General features: G+C 50.7%; 1 protein-coding gene across 1 annotated transcript in view; it reads right to left on the bottom strand.

The window, feature by feature from the left end:
- Positions 1-919: 919 nt before the first annotated feature.
- Plekhm1 (pleckstrin homology and RUN domain containing M1) overlaps positions 920-17,851 on the bottom strand; it is a 66,610-nt gene continuing 49,678 nt past the window's right edge. Inside the window, exons 5-10 of the mRNA XM_015495809.2 lie at positions 17,230-17,851; positions 14,460-14,605; positions 9,408-9,601; positions 4,357-4,420; positions 3,783-3,940; positions 920-3,048 (exon numbers count right to left, since the gene is read on the bottom strand). Coding sequence (XP_015351295.2) covers positions 2,937-3,048; positions 3,783-3,940; positions 4,357-4,420; positions 9,408-9,601; positions 14,460-14,605; positions 17,230-17,851 — 1,296 coding nt within the window. The 3' untranslated portion in view covers positions 920-2,936. The remainder of the gene's footprint in view (positions 3,049-3,782; positions 3,941-4,356; positions 4,421-9,407; positions 9,602-14,459; positions 14,606-17,229) is intronic.

The raw sequence follows: 17,851 nt of genomic DNA, 5'->3' as shown, positions 1-17,851 counted from the left end.
CCAAACCTCCCGTTCTCTAGGTAGAAAGGGAGGAAGGGGAAACATGTGGCATTAAAGGTATTTTGGGTTGAGTCCAAGGGCAGGGCAGCATGAGCTCACATGCCCATGGCCCTCCCCTGGGCCTGCCTCCCCCAGCCCTCAAACCCAGTTCCTCTTTGCATCTCTGGGCCTACCATCTACTGCCCCTGGAAGAGGGAAGACCCTTGGAGGAAGCTGGGGCTCATGGATGGGCAGAGGGTTTCCATGATGGGTTGAAAGGGATCTTCAATGGCAGGAAACTGCAGACCTGAATGTTATTCTTTTCTGCTCCATTTTCCTGCAAACTGACTTTCTGGGAATTAAGTCTGTTTCCTTCTTTTGTTCTTACATGGACAGTGGGGGGCTTCCCCCTAGAGTCCCCCCCCACCCCTACCCCAGGGGCTTCTGGAACTTGTGAGAAAGGCTGGCAACCAAATAAAATCCACTTTGAGCCCTAAATCCAAGATTCATGATTCTGGGGCTCTGCTTAAGTCACCTGCTCCCCTCCCACCCATCCCTTCCACACTGCTTTATTTCTCCAAGAATTCCTGCCATGTCCGTGATCAGTGTTGACATTTAAGGAGCAGGAAAGAAGCCATGGGGGAGTCAGCTTCAGTTGTCACAGATGAATGTATGAGTGAACCTCCCCAAAGTCCCTAAAATCCCATCCCAGGGGGGATCCCAACTCCTGGGTGTGAAGGGTGGGACTATACACTGTCATTTATGGGCTCTTTTCTCGATGGCCACTCCTGGTACATAGCTGCTGCCTCCCAGTGTTCTTCACTGACCTGGAGACCTCCCTATGCCCAGGGGCTAATGGGTAAGTGGGGGGCTCATCCAATGGTTATGATGGCTGGTTTCCCCACCTCCCATGAGTTAGGATTCAGAAGTCAGACGGTGATTAGAAAGATCAGGTCTTTACTGCAAAATCACTCAAATATCACACAGCCGCAGTTCCTTCAATACATTGCAAAATCTCAGGGCCAGAGCCCTACTTTCTAGAAAGTTTATTGCATAAAATAACATTTTAAGAATAGTGTGGGCACTGCTGAGGTTCACCTCGGCTTTCCACTGGAGGCGGAGGGTAAGAGTCAACTCATCCAACAGCATTAGCAGCTTTTTTGGTACTGGAGGAGAGGGCAGCTCTAATGCACATAATCCCAGGGGTGAGGAGGCCCCATCAATCAGGGCCTCACTCCTGCTGCCTCCCAGGGCACCATATGGAATATACACCCAGGACCAAGGCCCACACCAGGCCAGACTCCTGCCCACTCAGGGACCTGGGGCAGTTGATAGCTCTGATCAGGCGGTGTTTACAGGGGAGAGTTAATGCTGGCTATGGGAGGTGGGTGGGGAAGGGATATGGTCACACTTCCTGGCTCAAGAAGCTTTGGTGTTCTGGGCACAGGTGTGCACCACCTTCCACAATGGGGACACAGGAGCTATGTGGCAGCCTCCGCTGCCTGCCTACTGTCTCCTTTGTTCTATTGCACAATTCATCCAACCCTGTGGGGCTGGGTGGGTGACTCAGCAGCTCCATCACTCCAGGGAGGATGGGGGAAGGCTCACCTCTTGACAGTGACAGGTACATCTCCACCTGAGGCCTCTGACTCCAAGCTGAGGGCAGGTGAGACAGTGAGAGGAGCCTGCTGGGTCCAGGAGAGGAGGAGAAGGCCGCAGAGACCACCCACCCTCCCCAAACTTCAAGGACCTAGACATGCCTAGAGGGGAACTCCAGGCTCCCATCCAGCCCCCAGGACCCCTTCAAAAACCGATTCTACTCCAAGGAAATTCTCCAAGTCCTGGCAGACCCTTGCTGGGCAAGTCCAGGGCAGCTTTGTGAATTCATGGCTTTGTAAGACTGAGGCTGCAGAAGCACCCACAGGATAGCTTCTCTGCATGTCCCTGCACAGTTCAGCAGCGGAAGGACAGGGTCACTTCTCCACAGGGTAGGGCTCGGCAGTCACGGCAGTCATCTGAGGCAGCCCCTGCCCTTGGTCACTGCTCTCTCTGGGGTCCAGCCTACTCAGGAGTCAGTCAGGCAGGGGTGTGACCTCAAGAGTCAGTCTGAGGCAGGTCCTGCCCATCTTTGTGGGAGTAAGGTGGGTGGGGGGAGGAGAATGGGCAAGATGAGGTCCTTCCCCCAACCGAGGAAGGCTCAAAGTGCTGACAGTGCTGGTTTTGAGTCATTTCCCCTTCTGCACAATGACTCCAGACTAGAGAAGAGCGAGGGGGCTCTGACTCTTAGAAAGGAGGACTTTCCAGGTGAGAAGCGAGGGGATAGGAAGTCAAGATGAGATGGGAGAGAAAGGAGGTAGTCATCAGGATGACCTCGTCCTGCTGGAAGCAGTTTGGCACGTGGCACTGGAGTTGTCAGCAGCAAGTGCCAGCAAGGACGAAGGAAAGGCACCTGTCCGCTGACAGGCCTGACTGCCTGCCTTCGGGCCAGGCCTAAGTGTGCACATCCACCAGGGTGAGAAGGCCCGGGTTTCTTGGGTGACTTGTGTAGGGTCAAGAATAAAAAAATATTTTCTGTTGCAATATGAAGGGAAAAAAACCCACCTTAAAAAACTAGACCTTTTAATCAGGAATGTGGAATTGAAAATGTCCCCCAAGTCTCATTTCCACAGTGTTTGAACAGCCCTAATGGAGGTGTGACAGTGAGGTGAGCCCAGCCTGATGAAAGGCCCCATTGAGCCTTGAGCAGAGGACATCTGGTGGTGTCCTTGCTCCTGAGACAGAGGGAGGTGGGAGGCCATGGGATGTCATTGGGCTTCCTGGCTTTCTCTGGGAGGCCCATGCTCTCTAGTCACACCTGAGGGTCTTCCTGAAAAGGGGAGACATTGTGACACACCAAGAGGAGCCTGGGGTGATGGCAAACCCGGCTGGGACGGCTTGGGGTGGGTGAGGAGATTGGCCTAGGTTAGAGTGTTCTGTTCCTGGTATTTGCGCCGGCGGGCACAGCGGGGGCAGCCCTTCTTCACCACAGCCTGGCAGCTGTGGTGGAAGACGGTCTTGCACTCAGCACACCTGGGGAGAGAGCAGCGTGCACAGTTTGTGCCAGTTGACTAGAGGCCATCCTGGGGTCGGGGCTGGCCAGGGCTCTGGTCAGATCCCATAGTGAGGCTGTGTTCTTCTTGGCAGCCCCTACCTGCCTGCTTTAGATGATGAGATCACAGCCATGCCGGGCATGGAGATTCTCCATCCACTTCATTTCTCACAAGTGCTGCCTGAGTGTCCCTAAATGATTTCTTACCTATCTTTAAAAACATAGTTTCAAAAACAGCTCCAGGCCCATGCAGGGTTGAACCCTGGCGGGTGTACTCACTGGAAGTGGAGGAATGTGCTCCCTGGGGCAGCTTTTTATTCCCCATGTCTGGGTGAATTTTTCAATTCAGAGGCTTCTGATATTGAGCAATGACTGGGGATAAGAACAATCGCTACAGTGGCAGAAGCTGTGGCAAGCACCACCCATAGGTGCCCATTCTGTGCCAGGGGTTTAGGGCCAGGGCCATAGCTTGTTCAGTCCCTCCTCAGCTTGTTTGCAGACTGAGGTGGGGGTCCCTCTCAGTACCGGCAGCCACCTCTTCTCCAGGGTGATGGATGCTCAGTACAGGGGGGAGCCATGGGAGCCCCAGGCAGGGGCTGCTCCAGACAACTTTGCCAGCCAGGCTCTGGCACAGAGTGGATGTTCACTGTTCCTGAGTGGCAAAGCTAGGGCTACTCCCTATAGTGCTGTGCAGAGCTGTGGGTGTCGTGCATACCTGATTGTGGTGTCAAACTCAAAGGGGAAGATGATGTCTTGGTGGTGGCAGATCTGGCAAATAAAGCCCCGCTGCGTGCACAGGTCACAGTGGTAGACATGCTGGGAGGCGAACTCGATCAGGGCCTTGAGGAACCCTTCACACACCCCATCTGCAATCTGTAGGGATAAGCACAAGCCTGGCCTCAGGCAGCTGCATTGTGGCACCAGACTCCCCGCTGAGAGGAACTGCCTCCAGCTCCTCTACTAGCAAGGAGACTTCCCCAATTTGGGCTGTCACGGGGAGTTACTGGATTTACAGATGAGATCCAAATCTACTCCATTCTCTTGAGCAAAGCAGCGTCCTGCACTTTCAACCCAGGATTCTAGAGTCTGCTGCCTGCCAGGGAACCAGGGGAGTCTGTCACTGCCCAGGATGTACTGGGGCAGCAGGGAGGCCCATTCTGAGATGTGAAAAAGTTGAACACTGCTATCTGGTCTCAATATTCGGAAACACCCCTCTTCCATCTCTTTTTCTGATTTCTCCAGGAATGAGGCCTCTCTATAGAGATTTGGGGAGAGTTGGACACGTTTACCTGCTGGAGGTCAGCAACACTGAACTTGTGGGGAGATTCCAAGAGATAATTCCTGTGGTTGAGCCTGCAAAGAAAACACAAGAGCTTCCTCAGAAGGGCTTTGGAGGCTGGGCCACCCTGCATTGTCTGTTTTCCTTCCCTCAGCACTGTTAACCAACCATAACCCTTCTGCCTCGCCAGGCAGGGCTAAGAGCACAAGTCAGCTGGACCAGACTTGCCCTGGCCTCCCAGGTAAACTAACCAGCTGGTGGGTCCTTGGGCAAGTTGCTTAATCTCTGAACCTCAGGTATCTTCCTCTAAGAAGTGGAATTGTTTTTGATGATTAAATAATCTATTTAGAGCATTCGGTACAGTGCCCGGCAGGTAGTGAGCACATAACTAATACTGATGAGGGTGGAGCTGGGGCTGTGGCTCAGTGGTACAGCGCTTGCCTAGCATGTGTGAGGCACTGGGTTCGATTCTCAGCTCTGCATATAAATAAATGAACAAAACAAAGGCCTATCAGCGTCTAAAAATTTTTTTTTTAAAATAATAATGAGGATGAGGATGATGAAAACTGACAGCCAGTACCAGGAACTGGCTGAGATTTTACCCTCAGTCACTCATCTGTCCTTGCAACAATGCTCTGAGGCTGAGCCTGTTGCAACTCCCACTTTGAGAAAATGGGCAAATGTGGAGAGTTTAAATAATTTGCCTGGGGTCACACAGTAAGAGTCAGAGCAGGAGCTTGCATGCAGGTATCTGGTTCTAGAGCCAGCATCCTTCTCCACTCCACTGAAACTCTACCACCATTACATACCAGGGACCCTGCTGAGGACAGAAATGCAGAAGATACAGCTGCTGCCCTCTGGCAGCCCCTGGTCTAGCTGAAGAAAAGACATTCCAGTATCTGGTTTCAGTGCTACATGAAAGGAACTCAGATGTGTTCTAAGCACAGCAGATCCCGTTTCAGAGGGGAATGGAGTGGAGGACAAGGGCTGCCGCCAGCCCTGTTTTGGTTCCCACTACACCAACAGCCGAGACTCCGGGTCACATCCTGAGGGATGGAGAGGAAGTGCCTGCAGAAAATCCCTGGCACAGAACCCTATCCAGCCTTGCTCATGTGCCTGTGCAGGTCCTGGGGTGGGGGGTGGATACTCCAAGTCAGAGGAAGCTTGGGAACCTGCACAGGATGCCCTGGACATCTGGAACAGATGGTGTCTGGCATCAGGAATGGGGGCTTGGCCATACCCCATCCAATGGCCTTAGTGTGGTTCAGGGGGAGCCCAGTGTGGGATGGTCCCACAAACAGCCAGGCAGGCCACACTGTGCCATGTGGGGTGAGGACACTGCCAACTTGCCTCTCAGTTTACCATGCTGGTTTCCTTAGTAAACTTCCAGCTTTCTGGGAACAGGAAGCTGCCATTTATCACCGGGAAAACATGGTGGGAGATAGGCACACAGGCTGGCTCCAAGCTGGCAGGAAGGGTGGGGCTGAGTTGGATGGAGAGGTCCCTGTCTTCTACCTCTGTCTACAGTCCTGGCAGCCAGTCAGGCCTATAGCCTGATATGAGAGTCACTGTGCCCTGGGCCTGTCACACTCTCAGTGGGGCTCTATAACTGATGCTCTGTCAAGGCCAGAAGGAAAGCAGTACCACTCATGCTGTCCTCCAGGAGAGAAACACCTGGGCACTGGAGAAAACCCTGGGCTACTCTGGGCCTCAGTTTCTCACCCATACAATGGAAAGACCCCTCTTAGTCCTCTGGTGTGAGGCTGATTGTCTGGAGAAGGGACCGGAGAGAATTTCAGGGGTCTCTGGGAGACAGTGGAAGTTGGAGAAGGTTGCTTTTTAACTCCTGTAACTTACAGGGTAATGGGACAGAAGGCCACATGAACATAGGGATCACTGACCCTGGCAAGGCCAAATGATCTGCAGGTCTCCAGTGGGCAGCCTGGGTGCTACCTCTTTCTGAGCCCCTCTTCCTCCTCTATCTACCTCTACTCAGCTGTTGGTAGGAGCCACCAGGTCTGGTGGGAACATCCCTGTGAGGCATTTCTGTGATGGTTCCTTCCCAAAGGCCCAAAAGAATGCTTTTAGAAACATGTCCCAGACCTGCGAGAGGACCCCTTTCTCTCAGGGGACCCACCAGTCTGTTGCCATTGGCAAGGGGCAGCTCCTCTTGACTTTACCTCCTACATCCAGAACCTGATCGTGTCCTCTCCTTTCTTGTCCTCCCAGCCTCCCCTCTGGCTAGCTCGGTCAGGTCTCCCTAGCCCCTGGGGTCAATAACGACACCAGCCACCTTGCCAGGACTCTCTCCTTAGCTCTTGCACCTTCGGTTGCTAGAACGGTCTCTTAACCACAGACTGAACCATGACAGTCTCAGCTCAGACCCTTCAGTGGCTCCATGCTGGTGGCAGATGAAGTGCAAAGGACTTCAGTGGGGGCCACAGGGCCTCCGAGTTCTGGTCCCTGGCCCGGCATCCAGCTGTCTTGAGCCTGTTTGGGCCCTTGTGAACTGTGCTCCATCCGCTGCCCACTTAAGGCCCCTCAGCCAGGAAAGCCAGGCCTTTCCCTGGCCCTTTCTTCTCTTGCTCCAGTGTGCTGACAGTGAGGCCTGGGTGCAGGTGGTGGTGGAATCTGAGAAGAGTTGACACGCACGTTCTGTTTCATTCCCTTTTATTATAAACACCCCTTTCAAATTGACTAACTTTGTAAAGAAAATAAGTATTTTCTTAAAATAAAAGAATGCTGCAAACCCTTAACCCTGATGCCATCTCTTGGAACCCCCTGGCCCTCTGGCCCCTGCCCAGTTGAGTCAGGTGCCCCCTCAGGCACATACCAAGCTGACCCAGGCCATCTGCCTGCTTATCTGTAGCTCAGACACTGAGCCCCTCACCATGACGTGGAAGGCCACATGAATATAGGGATCACTGACCCATTTTACAGGCAAGAAAGCTGGAACTCAGAGAAGTGACTTCCCTGAGTCATGTGGGTCTGGAGCTGGGCAGGAGCTATTCCTATGCTCTTTCCCCTGTCTTGTTAATTCCTCTAAAAGGGGACTTCCACAAGTGTGGCCTCATCCTCTAGCAGGCCAGGTACACAGGGATGGGACAGCAGGGCCAGAGAGTCAGAGGCAGGCTGCCCATGGCACCAATCATAGGCTGGCTCAGAGACGGTTCAGCAGGCAGAGTATGGGATGAGGTCAGTGCCAGCCCACCCTGCAGGTGTCAGGAAGGGTGACAGAGGTACCATTTGTCACCTGTTTGTTTTTTTTTTTTGTGTGTGTGTGTGTGTGTGCACGCATGCGTGTGTGTGTGTGTGGGGGGGGTGTGTCTGGGGATTGAACTCAGGGCCTCACACATGCTAGATATGACCCCAGGTTTTTACCACCTGGTTAGGGGCAGGAAGGCAGACCTCTGGAGAGTCTGGAGTCCTGGGTCACAGAACCTCAGAAAAGAGAGGAGAGAGTCAGCCTCACTGAAAAGGGCGGGCCCAGGTACCCAGCTGGTGTGGGATGGCAGAGCCTTTAGGGGCTTTCTGTTCTTCCAGGCCCTGCAGAAGAGAAAGCCCTGGGGGCTCTACGGGCCTGTGAGGGACCAGTTCTCCGAGTACCCACCAGAGAGCTCCCTGCAGCACTGGACAGCCCCAGGGGACCTGTATGGGCATACCCTTGCCCGGAGGAGCAAAGCAGGCATGACTCTGGGAAAAACAACTGCACTCAGGGCCGAGAAGACACCCTTCAGACAGTGCTCCCTGGCAGCCCCTGAGGAGGTGAGGCTCTGGAGAAGGTGGAGGTGCTTATAAATTACTCTGGTTTCAAAGACCCAGAAAAGGTGAACCCAAAGCCCATGCTGGGCTAGGAGAGGTTTGTGACGGCAGGGAGACTATCTGAGTCCATCCTGAAGCTTGCAGTCACCTTCCATCCCTGGGAAACAAAGGCCTCCAGGCCCTGGGTACCCAGGAGCTTCTTGGAAGGGCTCCTGAGGGTGTGCTCTGATCACACACTCCTGGAGGGTTTCAGGAAGGATGCTGCCATGGACAGCAGCATCTAACAGTCAAGGCACGGAGGCTGGGCCGGCAGGAAGGAGACCTGGAGCACAGCCATCATCACTTGGCTAGCTGTGTCTCGCCTGCCTCTACGCACGCTTCCTGCCTCCCTTTCCACTCCAGACAATGCTCTCCCTGTGCTTTCTGTGTACAGTGCCTTCCTTTGGGGCCTGTACCTGCTATTCCTCTCTCTGGAACACTCTTCCCCTCCTCTTTCCTCTTCTACCTCCTAATCAGTTTTCAGGTCTCACCTTACGCGTCACTTCCTCCAGGAAGTCTTCCCCACTGGGACCTCCCCTAATCTGGTTAGAGGTCTTACTTGAGCTTCTGGGTATACTTCTCCTCTCCCCACCGCCCCCTGATTGGAGTTGCTGGTTAGCTCATTTCCTTCCCTCCTAGACCAGAGGCTTTCAGAGGGGAGGACTCTGGTATACTTTACTCAGCATTGCACCCTGTACACCTTGCCAGGTGCTTGGGTATGTTCTCAACAAATAAATTACACCCCCCCACACACACACTCCCCACCCTCACACCCACACATTTTTGGTGGTACTGGGGATTAAACCCAGGGATGCACCACCACTGAGCTACATCCTGGTCCTTTTTATTTTATGAGACAGGGTCTCATTAAATTGCACAGGCTGGCCTTGAATTTATAATCCTTATTACTCAGCCTCCCAAGCAGTCAATTTGTTGAATAAATAAATAAATATATGAACAAAATCTACCCCTGAGGGGCTGGAGTTGTGGCTCAGTTGTAAAGCACTTGCCTAGCATGTGTGAGGCACTGGATTCGATCCTCAGCACCATATAAAAATAAACAAGTAAAATAAAGGTATGTTGTTCATCTAAAACTAAAAAAAAATTTTAAAATTAAAAAAAAAAACAACTCAAAAAACAAAACACCCCTGAAGGATGTGGTGATTTTGCAAGCCCAATGGGAAGTTCTCTGCCCAGCCCTGGCATTGCTCAAGGAGCCACCTTGAGCGTGTGTGGCCTGTGCATGTAGAAGGTACTCACCTCTTGCTCAGCTCCTTCAGGGCACCACTTCGACATAGGCCCAGGTAATCCCCCAGAAGCTTCAGTTGTTCCCGACTCCTGCCAATGAGGCGCATCTGCTCCACATGCTCGTACAGAGAGGCATTCACCAGCTGCAGGTTGACGAGGGGCTGGGCCCGGATCTGCGCCAGAAACTTCAGGGCCTGCCGACAGACCTGGGGACACCATGGAAAGGCTGGCTGTTAGCGACGCCTACACTGCCCAGCTCTCACCTGCCCTGCAGCTCTCTCCAAGGGATGTAGCACTAGCTTCATCTTATAGACTAGGAAACTGAGGTTCAGAGCGATGACGCTACTTAGCCAAGAGCACACAGCTCAGAAATGGTACAGTCCGACTCCCAAACCAGCTTTTCCTCTAATGACACCCGTGTTGCCCCCTCCCAACCATGACAAGATATGGGAGGTCACTCTGGATAAGGCCCCCTCCTCCGGGCCTCACAGTTCTTTCCCACTCTTTCCTGTATGCCCAACTTCCTTTTCCTGCCTATAGGAAACAGGTGCTCCCCTTTGGGCCCTGACTCAGGAACCAGGTGACTGGTGTTGCGGCTCTAGCTACAGGAAACCACAGAGCAGACACAGCTTAACAAGGTTCCCCAAGTGCACTGGGCTCTTGCCAACAACCACCAGGACTCCCCTGTGACTCTGTGGAGCTGAGTGATCAATCTCAGCTTCTCTCAACAGATTGAAAGAGAGTTGAAGGTTCTACCCAAGATCCTGGCCCTAATACAGTTTGCCAGACATGGGGAGGGACCTTGATCATATCCTCTTTTCATCCACAGAACAAGCCATGGGGAGAGGTGGCATCATTTCTATTCTATAGATGAGGAAACTGAGGCTCTGAGAAGCTGAAGTATCTGACCTGCCTGTGGAAAGTGGAGCCCAGGTCTGAGCTGCAGTGTTGTTTCTGAACACCAGGCAGCCACTCTGACTAAAAGAACTCCTTGTGGCATGCTAAGGAGCTGGGGCTAACTGGAGGAAAATCAAAGGATCAATGCCAGGAGACTATTTAGCAGTGCTGGGAATTGAACCCAGGTCCTTGCTAGGCAAGTGCTCTACCACTGAGCTACATCCCAGCTTCCCCACCCCCTTTCTTTTATTTTGAGACAGGATCTTGCTAAGTTGCCAAGCTGGCCTTGAACTTGGGATCCCCCTGCCCCAACCTCCCAAGTGGTTGGTATTACAGGTGTGTGCTACCATGCCTGGCAGATTATTTTGAGTTTATATTAAAAGATATTCCATGCAAGTATTTGGCAAAGGGCCTGGCACAGAGTTCATCTTCAGTAAATGTGAACTTCTGTCAGCGACTATTTAAGAGCCTGTCTGTCCCTTTGAGGGTCAGAGAATGTAATGGGGCTCTCAGAATTGTCCCTATATCTGGGAGCTGAGGAGACCTCTGGCCTCTTGTCTCCCAGCTCCACCAGCAACACTCTTCTCCCCCTGCCACGGACAACTCCTTTTTCCATATCCTATAGCCCTGAGGTAGCAGTCCCCCAGCCCGAGGGCAGCCCAATGGCAAACCCCTGGTGACTTGGGTCAAACTGCTGTCCTCCAGCCATGGCTCAGCTCTCCTGTAACAGCATCTGTCTGGCCTTGAGTGAGGCTCAGATGAAATACACACAGGAATGAGTGCCAAACACTGCCCAGTGCTAGAGACTGGCAGGGACTTTGTGCTCCCCAGGGGCTGTCCCTATCCTGTGGGCGTGGAAGAGAAAGACAAAAGCAAAAACCACACTCTGGGGCTGACATCCTGCCAAGTGCCAGCTGGGCTTCAGAACAAGTGGGTCAGCCAGAGCTGCAATAGCAAACAATAAGGCCCCAAAGCCCTGGCCAGCCACTTTCTGTTTGGACTTTCTTGTCTCTCTCAGGTGGTTGATCTTTGATAGAGAGCTGGATATTTCCTGATCTCAGATAAGCCTAGAAAAGTTTTGCAGTTTCCTAGGGAGAAGGAAGGAAGAGCACAGGATTCCAGTACTGAGTAAGGAGGTGGCCCGACTGAAGTATCAGGGTCTGGGGAAGAGGGAATGTGCTCACGGTCAAAGGTGCATTCCTGGTGACTCTGAGGGTTAGTTTTCTGTGCGTAGTTAGTTAAATACTACTGAGGGCAGGGGTGGTGATGGGTGAACAACAGAATGGCCAAAGCAAAGCCAACTTTGGAGTTTTTCCTCCCCAGAGGAGTGGAATTTACTTGGAGTCACCTTCCCTGAATTCTGAGGACACATCCATGAGGCAAGACTGTGTAGCGTGCAGGTCCTGGGCCTCGAGAGAAGAAAACAACTGCTTCCTTGTGTTTCTGTGTCTGTCTTAGTAGAAATCTATGCTTTGGAAAGAAGGCAGATTTGAAAGGAGAGGGTAGCATTTGAGATAGGATAGAATAGGATGGAATAGGACAAGACAGGACAGGAAAGATTTATTAATGGATTTGTGGTTGAACAGATGAATGGATGAATAGGTAGACAGATGGGTGGTCTTGAATTAGGGACTGAACAAGTGAATTAGGGACAAGAGATAGGAATGGCCTCAGGGGAGGGAAAGGGCACTGTTAGAAGGCACTGTTCTAAGTGACAGGCAGTACTACCACAGTCTTCACAATAGACCCAAGACATACACTATTTTTTTCATTTTGGGGGGATCCTAGGGATTGAACTCAGGGCACTTAACTACTGAGATGGCTTTTTTATATTTTATTTAGAGACAGGGTCTTGCTGAGTTGCTTAGGGCCTCACTAAGTTGCTGAGGCTGGCTCTGATTTCTTGATTCTCCTGCCTCAGCCTTCCTAGCTACGGGGATTACAGGTGTGCACCAACATGCTCGGCCTGAGACATACACTATTATTAAACCCCTTTAAGAAAAGAAAAACAAACCAAAAACCTTAAGAGATTAGGGATCTGAAGCTAACTTGCTCATGACAACACAGCTAGAAAAGTGGCTATAATCCTAATGGCTTAGGAGGCTAAGGCAGAAGGATTGCAAGTCTGAAGCCAGCCTCAGCAACTTAGCAAGACCCTAAGCAACTTAGTGAGAAATTGTCTCAAAATAAAAAATTAGGGCTGGGGTCATAGTTCAGTGGTAGAACATTTGCCTCTCACATGTGAGGCACTGGGTTTGATTCCCAGCACCACATAAAAATCAAATCAAATCAAATAAAGGTATTGCGACCATCTACAACTAAAAAAATATTTTAAAGAATTAAGAATTTAAAAAACCCAAAAGGGCTGAGGATGTGCTCAGTTGTTAAATGCTCTTGGATTCAATCCCCAGGAAAGGAAGGAAGGAAGGAAGGAAGGAAGGAGAATGAGACAGATAGAAAGGAAAGAAGGAAGGAAAGAAGGAAGGTGGCTAAGCCCACCTAGAGAAGAGGACAATCTGAAAGATCTTAGAATATATCTTGTTCAAAGAAAAAAAGTATCTTGTTCAGAAGCATCTGGTGGACATACAAGAGTACCCAAGATATAATATTAGGGGCTAGGGATGTGGCTCAAGCGGTAGCGCGCTCGCCTGGCATGCGTGCAGCCCGGGTTCGAGCCTCAGCACCACATACAAAAAACAAAGATGTGTGTCTGCCAAAAACTAAAAATAAATATTAAAATTCTCTATCTCTCTCTAAAAAAAAAAAAGATATAATATTAAGTGAACAAGATGGGAGAGAGGAGGGGAGGGGAAGGGGGGAAAGGAAGGACAGCAGAATAAAATAGACATTATTATTGCTGCATGTATATATATGACTGCATGACCAATGTGATTCTGCAACCTGTACACTCAGAAAAATGAGAAATTATACCCCATCTGATTCAAATGTATAATACGTCAAGATCATTGTACTGTCATGTGTAACTAATTAAAACAAATTAAAAAAAAGAAAAAAAATTAAGTGAACAAAGCAGGATGAGTCCAATATGATCCCAGCACATGTGAGGCACTGGGTTCGATTTATAAAAAATAGATGCATATGTAAATTAATGCACAGAAAAGGCTGCCCCCCAGAATATTAGTAGTGATTACCTCTGGGTGATGACACATAATTTTGACTGATTTGTCTTTGGGCTTTTCTGTAAGTTTTAATGTTGAACAATAATCCTGTATTGGACTGGGGTTGTGGATCAGTGGTAGAGTGCTTGCCTAGCATGTGCAAGGCACTGGGTTCAATTCTTAGCACCACATATAAATAAATGAACAAAATAAAGATCCATCGACATCTAAAAAAAAAAAAGTCCTAGTTTTCTGCATAGGGAAAGCTTTTAAAAAAAATAACCATATATTATCTTTATAACGGGTAGAGGCCCAGAAAAAGTGCACTTTCCCCCCCAGCCATATATATATATATAATTATTTTTTAAATTTAGAGACAGGGTCTTGCCAAGTTGCTTAGGGCCTCACTTGCTGTGGCTGGCTTTGAACTTGCAATCTTCCTGCCTCAGCCTCTCAAGTCGCTGGGATTACAGGTATGGACCACCACACCTGGCTAAAAGCACACTTTGGAAAACATGAAATAAGTAGCCCACACAGGGCTTGCAGTCACCTGGGGCCCTCAGGGTTGGCAAAAGTAAGGTTGAATTGCTCTTTGGGGTGTGGCCAGCTGGCTGGACTGTCCATTTACTTATCCAGCAATCCACCCACCCAGCCATCTACCTAACTCCATCCATCTATCCATCTATCCACCCACCCACTCAACTATCCAGCCACACATCCATTGACATATCTGATCTATCTTATCCTGTCCCTCCTTCCTATCTGCCTATCTACCTAGTTGCTGGTGCCTTACACAGTTTTGTCTGTTTCTTGGAAGCTGCAGAGAATCATCTTCAGAGGTCTACTGGGGACTCAGGCAGGTGTTTTCAGAGCTCTGTTTGGGAGCTGCAGATAGGCACCAAGCTTTTCTCTTGGTCTTGAACCAGTGATCTTGCTCCCTAGAGCCAAACCACTTCAAACATACAAACAGCAGCAGCGAAAAGGGGAGGATATTCCTCTGTCATTCAGCAGCCATGTAGGATCATGACTCGCTGGGCCTGAGACTTACCGGGCGCTTGGTGAGGTCCCAGTTGTGGATAATTCTGGCCGGAATCACTGAAGTATCATCTTGGTGGCAGATGTCACAGTAATAGAGGCCAGAGAAGGCACAGAGTTTGGGTCGTACAAAGGAGAAGCCAATCTGCCGGGAGCAGCCTGGGGAGATAGGCAGTGAGCAGAGAGGGGCAGAGTCAGCTCCAGGTATCACAGAGCTACTATGGTGGGAGGGGCCTGCTAGTTTTATATATATAAACATAACTAACATAACTAATATAACTAATATATATATATATGTTATATTTTTTAAAAGAAGAGCACAAGGGTAAAAATGACTCACTTATATTTCCACCACTAATGATCAACACTATTAATGTAACAATGCACTATTAGAATTACTATCACAGGGCTGGGGATGTGGCTCAAGTGGTAGCGCACTCGCCTGGCATGCGTGCAGCCTGGGTTCAATCCTCATGGCCACGTACAAACAAAGATGTTGTATCCACCAAAAACTAAAAAATGATAAATATTAAAATTCTCTCTCTCTCTCTCTCTAAAAAAAAATTACTATCACCATTTTACAGCTAAAGAAATTGATGCTCAGAGGTGAAGAAATCTGTCTGGTTACACAACAACTAGTTTACACAGTGGAAATCAAATTTGGGCTTGGTTGGTCCCAAGCCTGAGATCTCTTCCATGATACTCAGCCTCCTTCATCCAGTGGTTCCACTGCTTGCTCCCCAATGCCACCTCCTCTCCATCCACCCCCTACCGGGGCCCAGTAACGGAAGCAACCAAGTCAGGGCCAGCAGTGAAGGAGCTGAAGAAGGGGCCACGGTAGTGGATGGGGAAGCCAGCAGGAGCCAGGGTGGCCTGGACATTTCCTGAGACCAGCTTGAACCCTGAGCAGCCTGTTATCTCAGGGGAGTGGGATAGGGCCAGTTTCAGCTGCTTGGTTGAAGGTCTCAGGGGGCACTGGGAGTGCGGTGTGGCTAGGGCAAAAATCTAAGGCTGGCTCAAATCCTGAACACATGTTCTGCCTCCCACAGGGGCAGGGGAAAGGGTCCCCCTACCACTGAGCCACTTTGGCCTTGGGACCAAAGTGCAGGATCTCTTGCTTAGCAGCTGCCTCACCCTGACCTTCACCTAATTTTCTCAAGGTTTCATTTCAGTGTCTATAAAACTCAGCTGCTACTTGCTATTTTTGTGGGGATATTACAAAGTAATAGTGAGACCATGTTCTGAAAGTGACCCGCAAACTGAAATACAACCCAGTGCGCACCGATGTCTGCCCAGCCACGGGGCTGTGCTGCAGGGTGGAGAGGAAGCAGGAAGTCGGGTTTCACAGTCCTGGCTGTCAGGCTATTAGGTGAGAGCCATGGGGAGACCTGTTCTCTGTGACAGCACTTACTTCACAGGTGGGAAGTGTCCCCTCACAAGTGCTAAAGTCCTGCCCCTTGGGCTGAAGAGAGAAGGGTGAGTTCTGGGGCACAGTGCTGCTTGCAGGTGTTTTCTGTAGGAAGCTCTGCTCAGCCTGCTTCTCCCATCCTCCAGGGGGCTACCGCAGGCCACTTCCTTCCAGGCATTTAAGGAGGCTTTCCCCTCTGGTCTGGCAGGCTCCTCCCTCCCCCCAGGTCAGCTCTGAAATTGGAACTCAACTTATTGTGGCCTTCTGCAGCAGTGCAGCTGGCATGTCCCCCTGTACACCGGGGAGTGGTACATCACATAGGCTTGGACAATTCAAGGGCAGAGAGCCTCTGGGGTCCTCTCCACTAGCACAGGCTCTGAGGGAGCAACCATCAAGGTCCAGTTCTGTCTCTAACACTTACTAGCTTGTATGAGCCTGAGCCAAGGCACTTACCAGCTCTGGGCCTCAGCTTCCTCACCTATAAACAGAGTAACAGCCCCAGTCTCTACTAAATGAGATAATCCAAATAAAGCATCTGGCTCAGTGCCCCACACAAAGGTGATTCAATGGTGATAATAACAAGGCAGATGCAGTGACATGAAATAATACCCATAATGTATTACTAAGGAGAAAAAACCAAGTTGCAGAATAACACATAGAGCTGTGCTGCCCGAGACAGTGCCATGCACCATAGGGGTCCCTTTTAAGTGAATTTAGCAAATTAAAAAAAAAAATTTTTTTTTTAGTTGTAGAAGAATACAATACCTTTATTTTATTTATTTTTATGTGGTGCTGAGGATCGAGCCCAGGGTCTCACACATGCTAGGCAAGTGCTTTACCACTGAGTCACCACCCCAGCCCTTAAGTGAATTTAAATGGAAAACAGTTCCTTATGCACACTAGCCACATGTTAAGCATCCAGTGACCACACGTGGCTCACAGCTACCACAGCAGACAGCACAGATCTAGAACTTTTCATTAACACAGGAAGTTCTACTGGACAGCATGGAATAGCATGACTTGCAAAATCATGCACAAATATTTACTTTGGGAGAATCCCAGGCCCCTTTTGTAAAAGAATATGACAGTGTAGCAAGAAGATAATGCAGAAAGGAGACAGCAACAGGAAGCATGGTTGTCACCCACAGGTCCCACCCAGCAGCAAGGTCCCACCCAGCAGCAGGAGAGAGGAGAGACAGGGGGCTGCCCAAGAGCAGGCAGCTGGCCCCACTGGGTGCTGGGGAGGTGCGGAGGCTTCCTGGAAGCCTACTGTTACGTCAACTCAGGGGAAGGATGAAGGCACAGGGAGGGCCCCAAATCAGGAAGTAGAGCAAGGCTGGCAGGCAGTGGGTGGTGGGAAGGTTCAAGTCAGCACCTGCGCAGAAGCAGCCCTGGGAGTCCAGGCCTTTCTCCGTGGGGATGGCCACCAGGTACTGCAACAGGAAGCCATTCTCCCGGGTGGCGAACTTCAGCACCTCCTGACAGTTTTCATCCAGACTCCCGCCAAGTGTCATGGCCTCCTCGGCTGTCTCCAAGTATGATGCCAAGACCTTGCGGACCAGGTCCCTCCACAGGGCAGCCTCCTCGGCGGTCCCTGCCTGCAGCTTCAGCACGGCCATGGCTGTGATGATTTTGAAAAAGGCCGGGCCCCCTAGGCTTGTGTCCGGCAGGATGTCTCGGATGGTCTCCACTCCATGGCTGTCACTTAGCATCTTCTCATTGTTTTTCACTCGGAAGCATTTAAGAGACTCCAAAGACAGGGAGAAAATATAGGGTATCCAGGTCCTGTCTGCATACAGGTACAGAAGGGATTCTTTGATAGCATCTGGCTCCGGAACCTGGGCAGATGTCCAGTCAAACTGTGTGCCCTGGGGGACTGTGGGCTCCGGAAGCAAGGCTGAGTAAGAGAGGTGTCCACCTAGGGGAGCCTCAGCGGGGTCCTCAGGTTGGTCTGGATACTGGATGTTCACCCACTCATCTTCCTGCTGAGGCCGGAC

This window comes from Marmota marmota, unplaced genomic scaffold, assembly GCF_001458135.2.
Source record: "Marmota marmota marmota unplaced genomic scaffold, marMar, whole genome shotgun sequence".
In the NCBI taxonomy this organism is placed as follows: Eukaryota; Metazoa; Chordata; class Mammalia; order Rodentia; family Sciuridae; genus Marmota; species Marmota marmota.
Note: the sequence above shows the minus strand (reverse complement) of the source record. Positions and strands in the feature narration are given on the sequence as shown.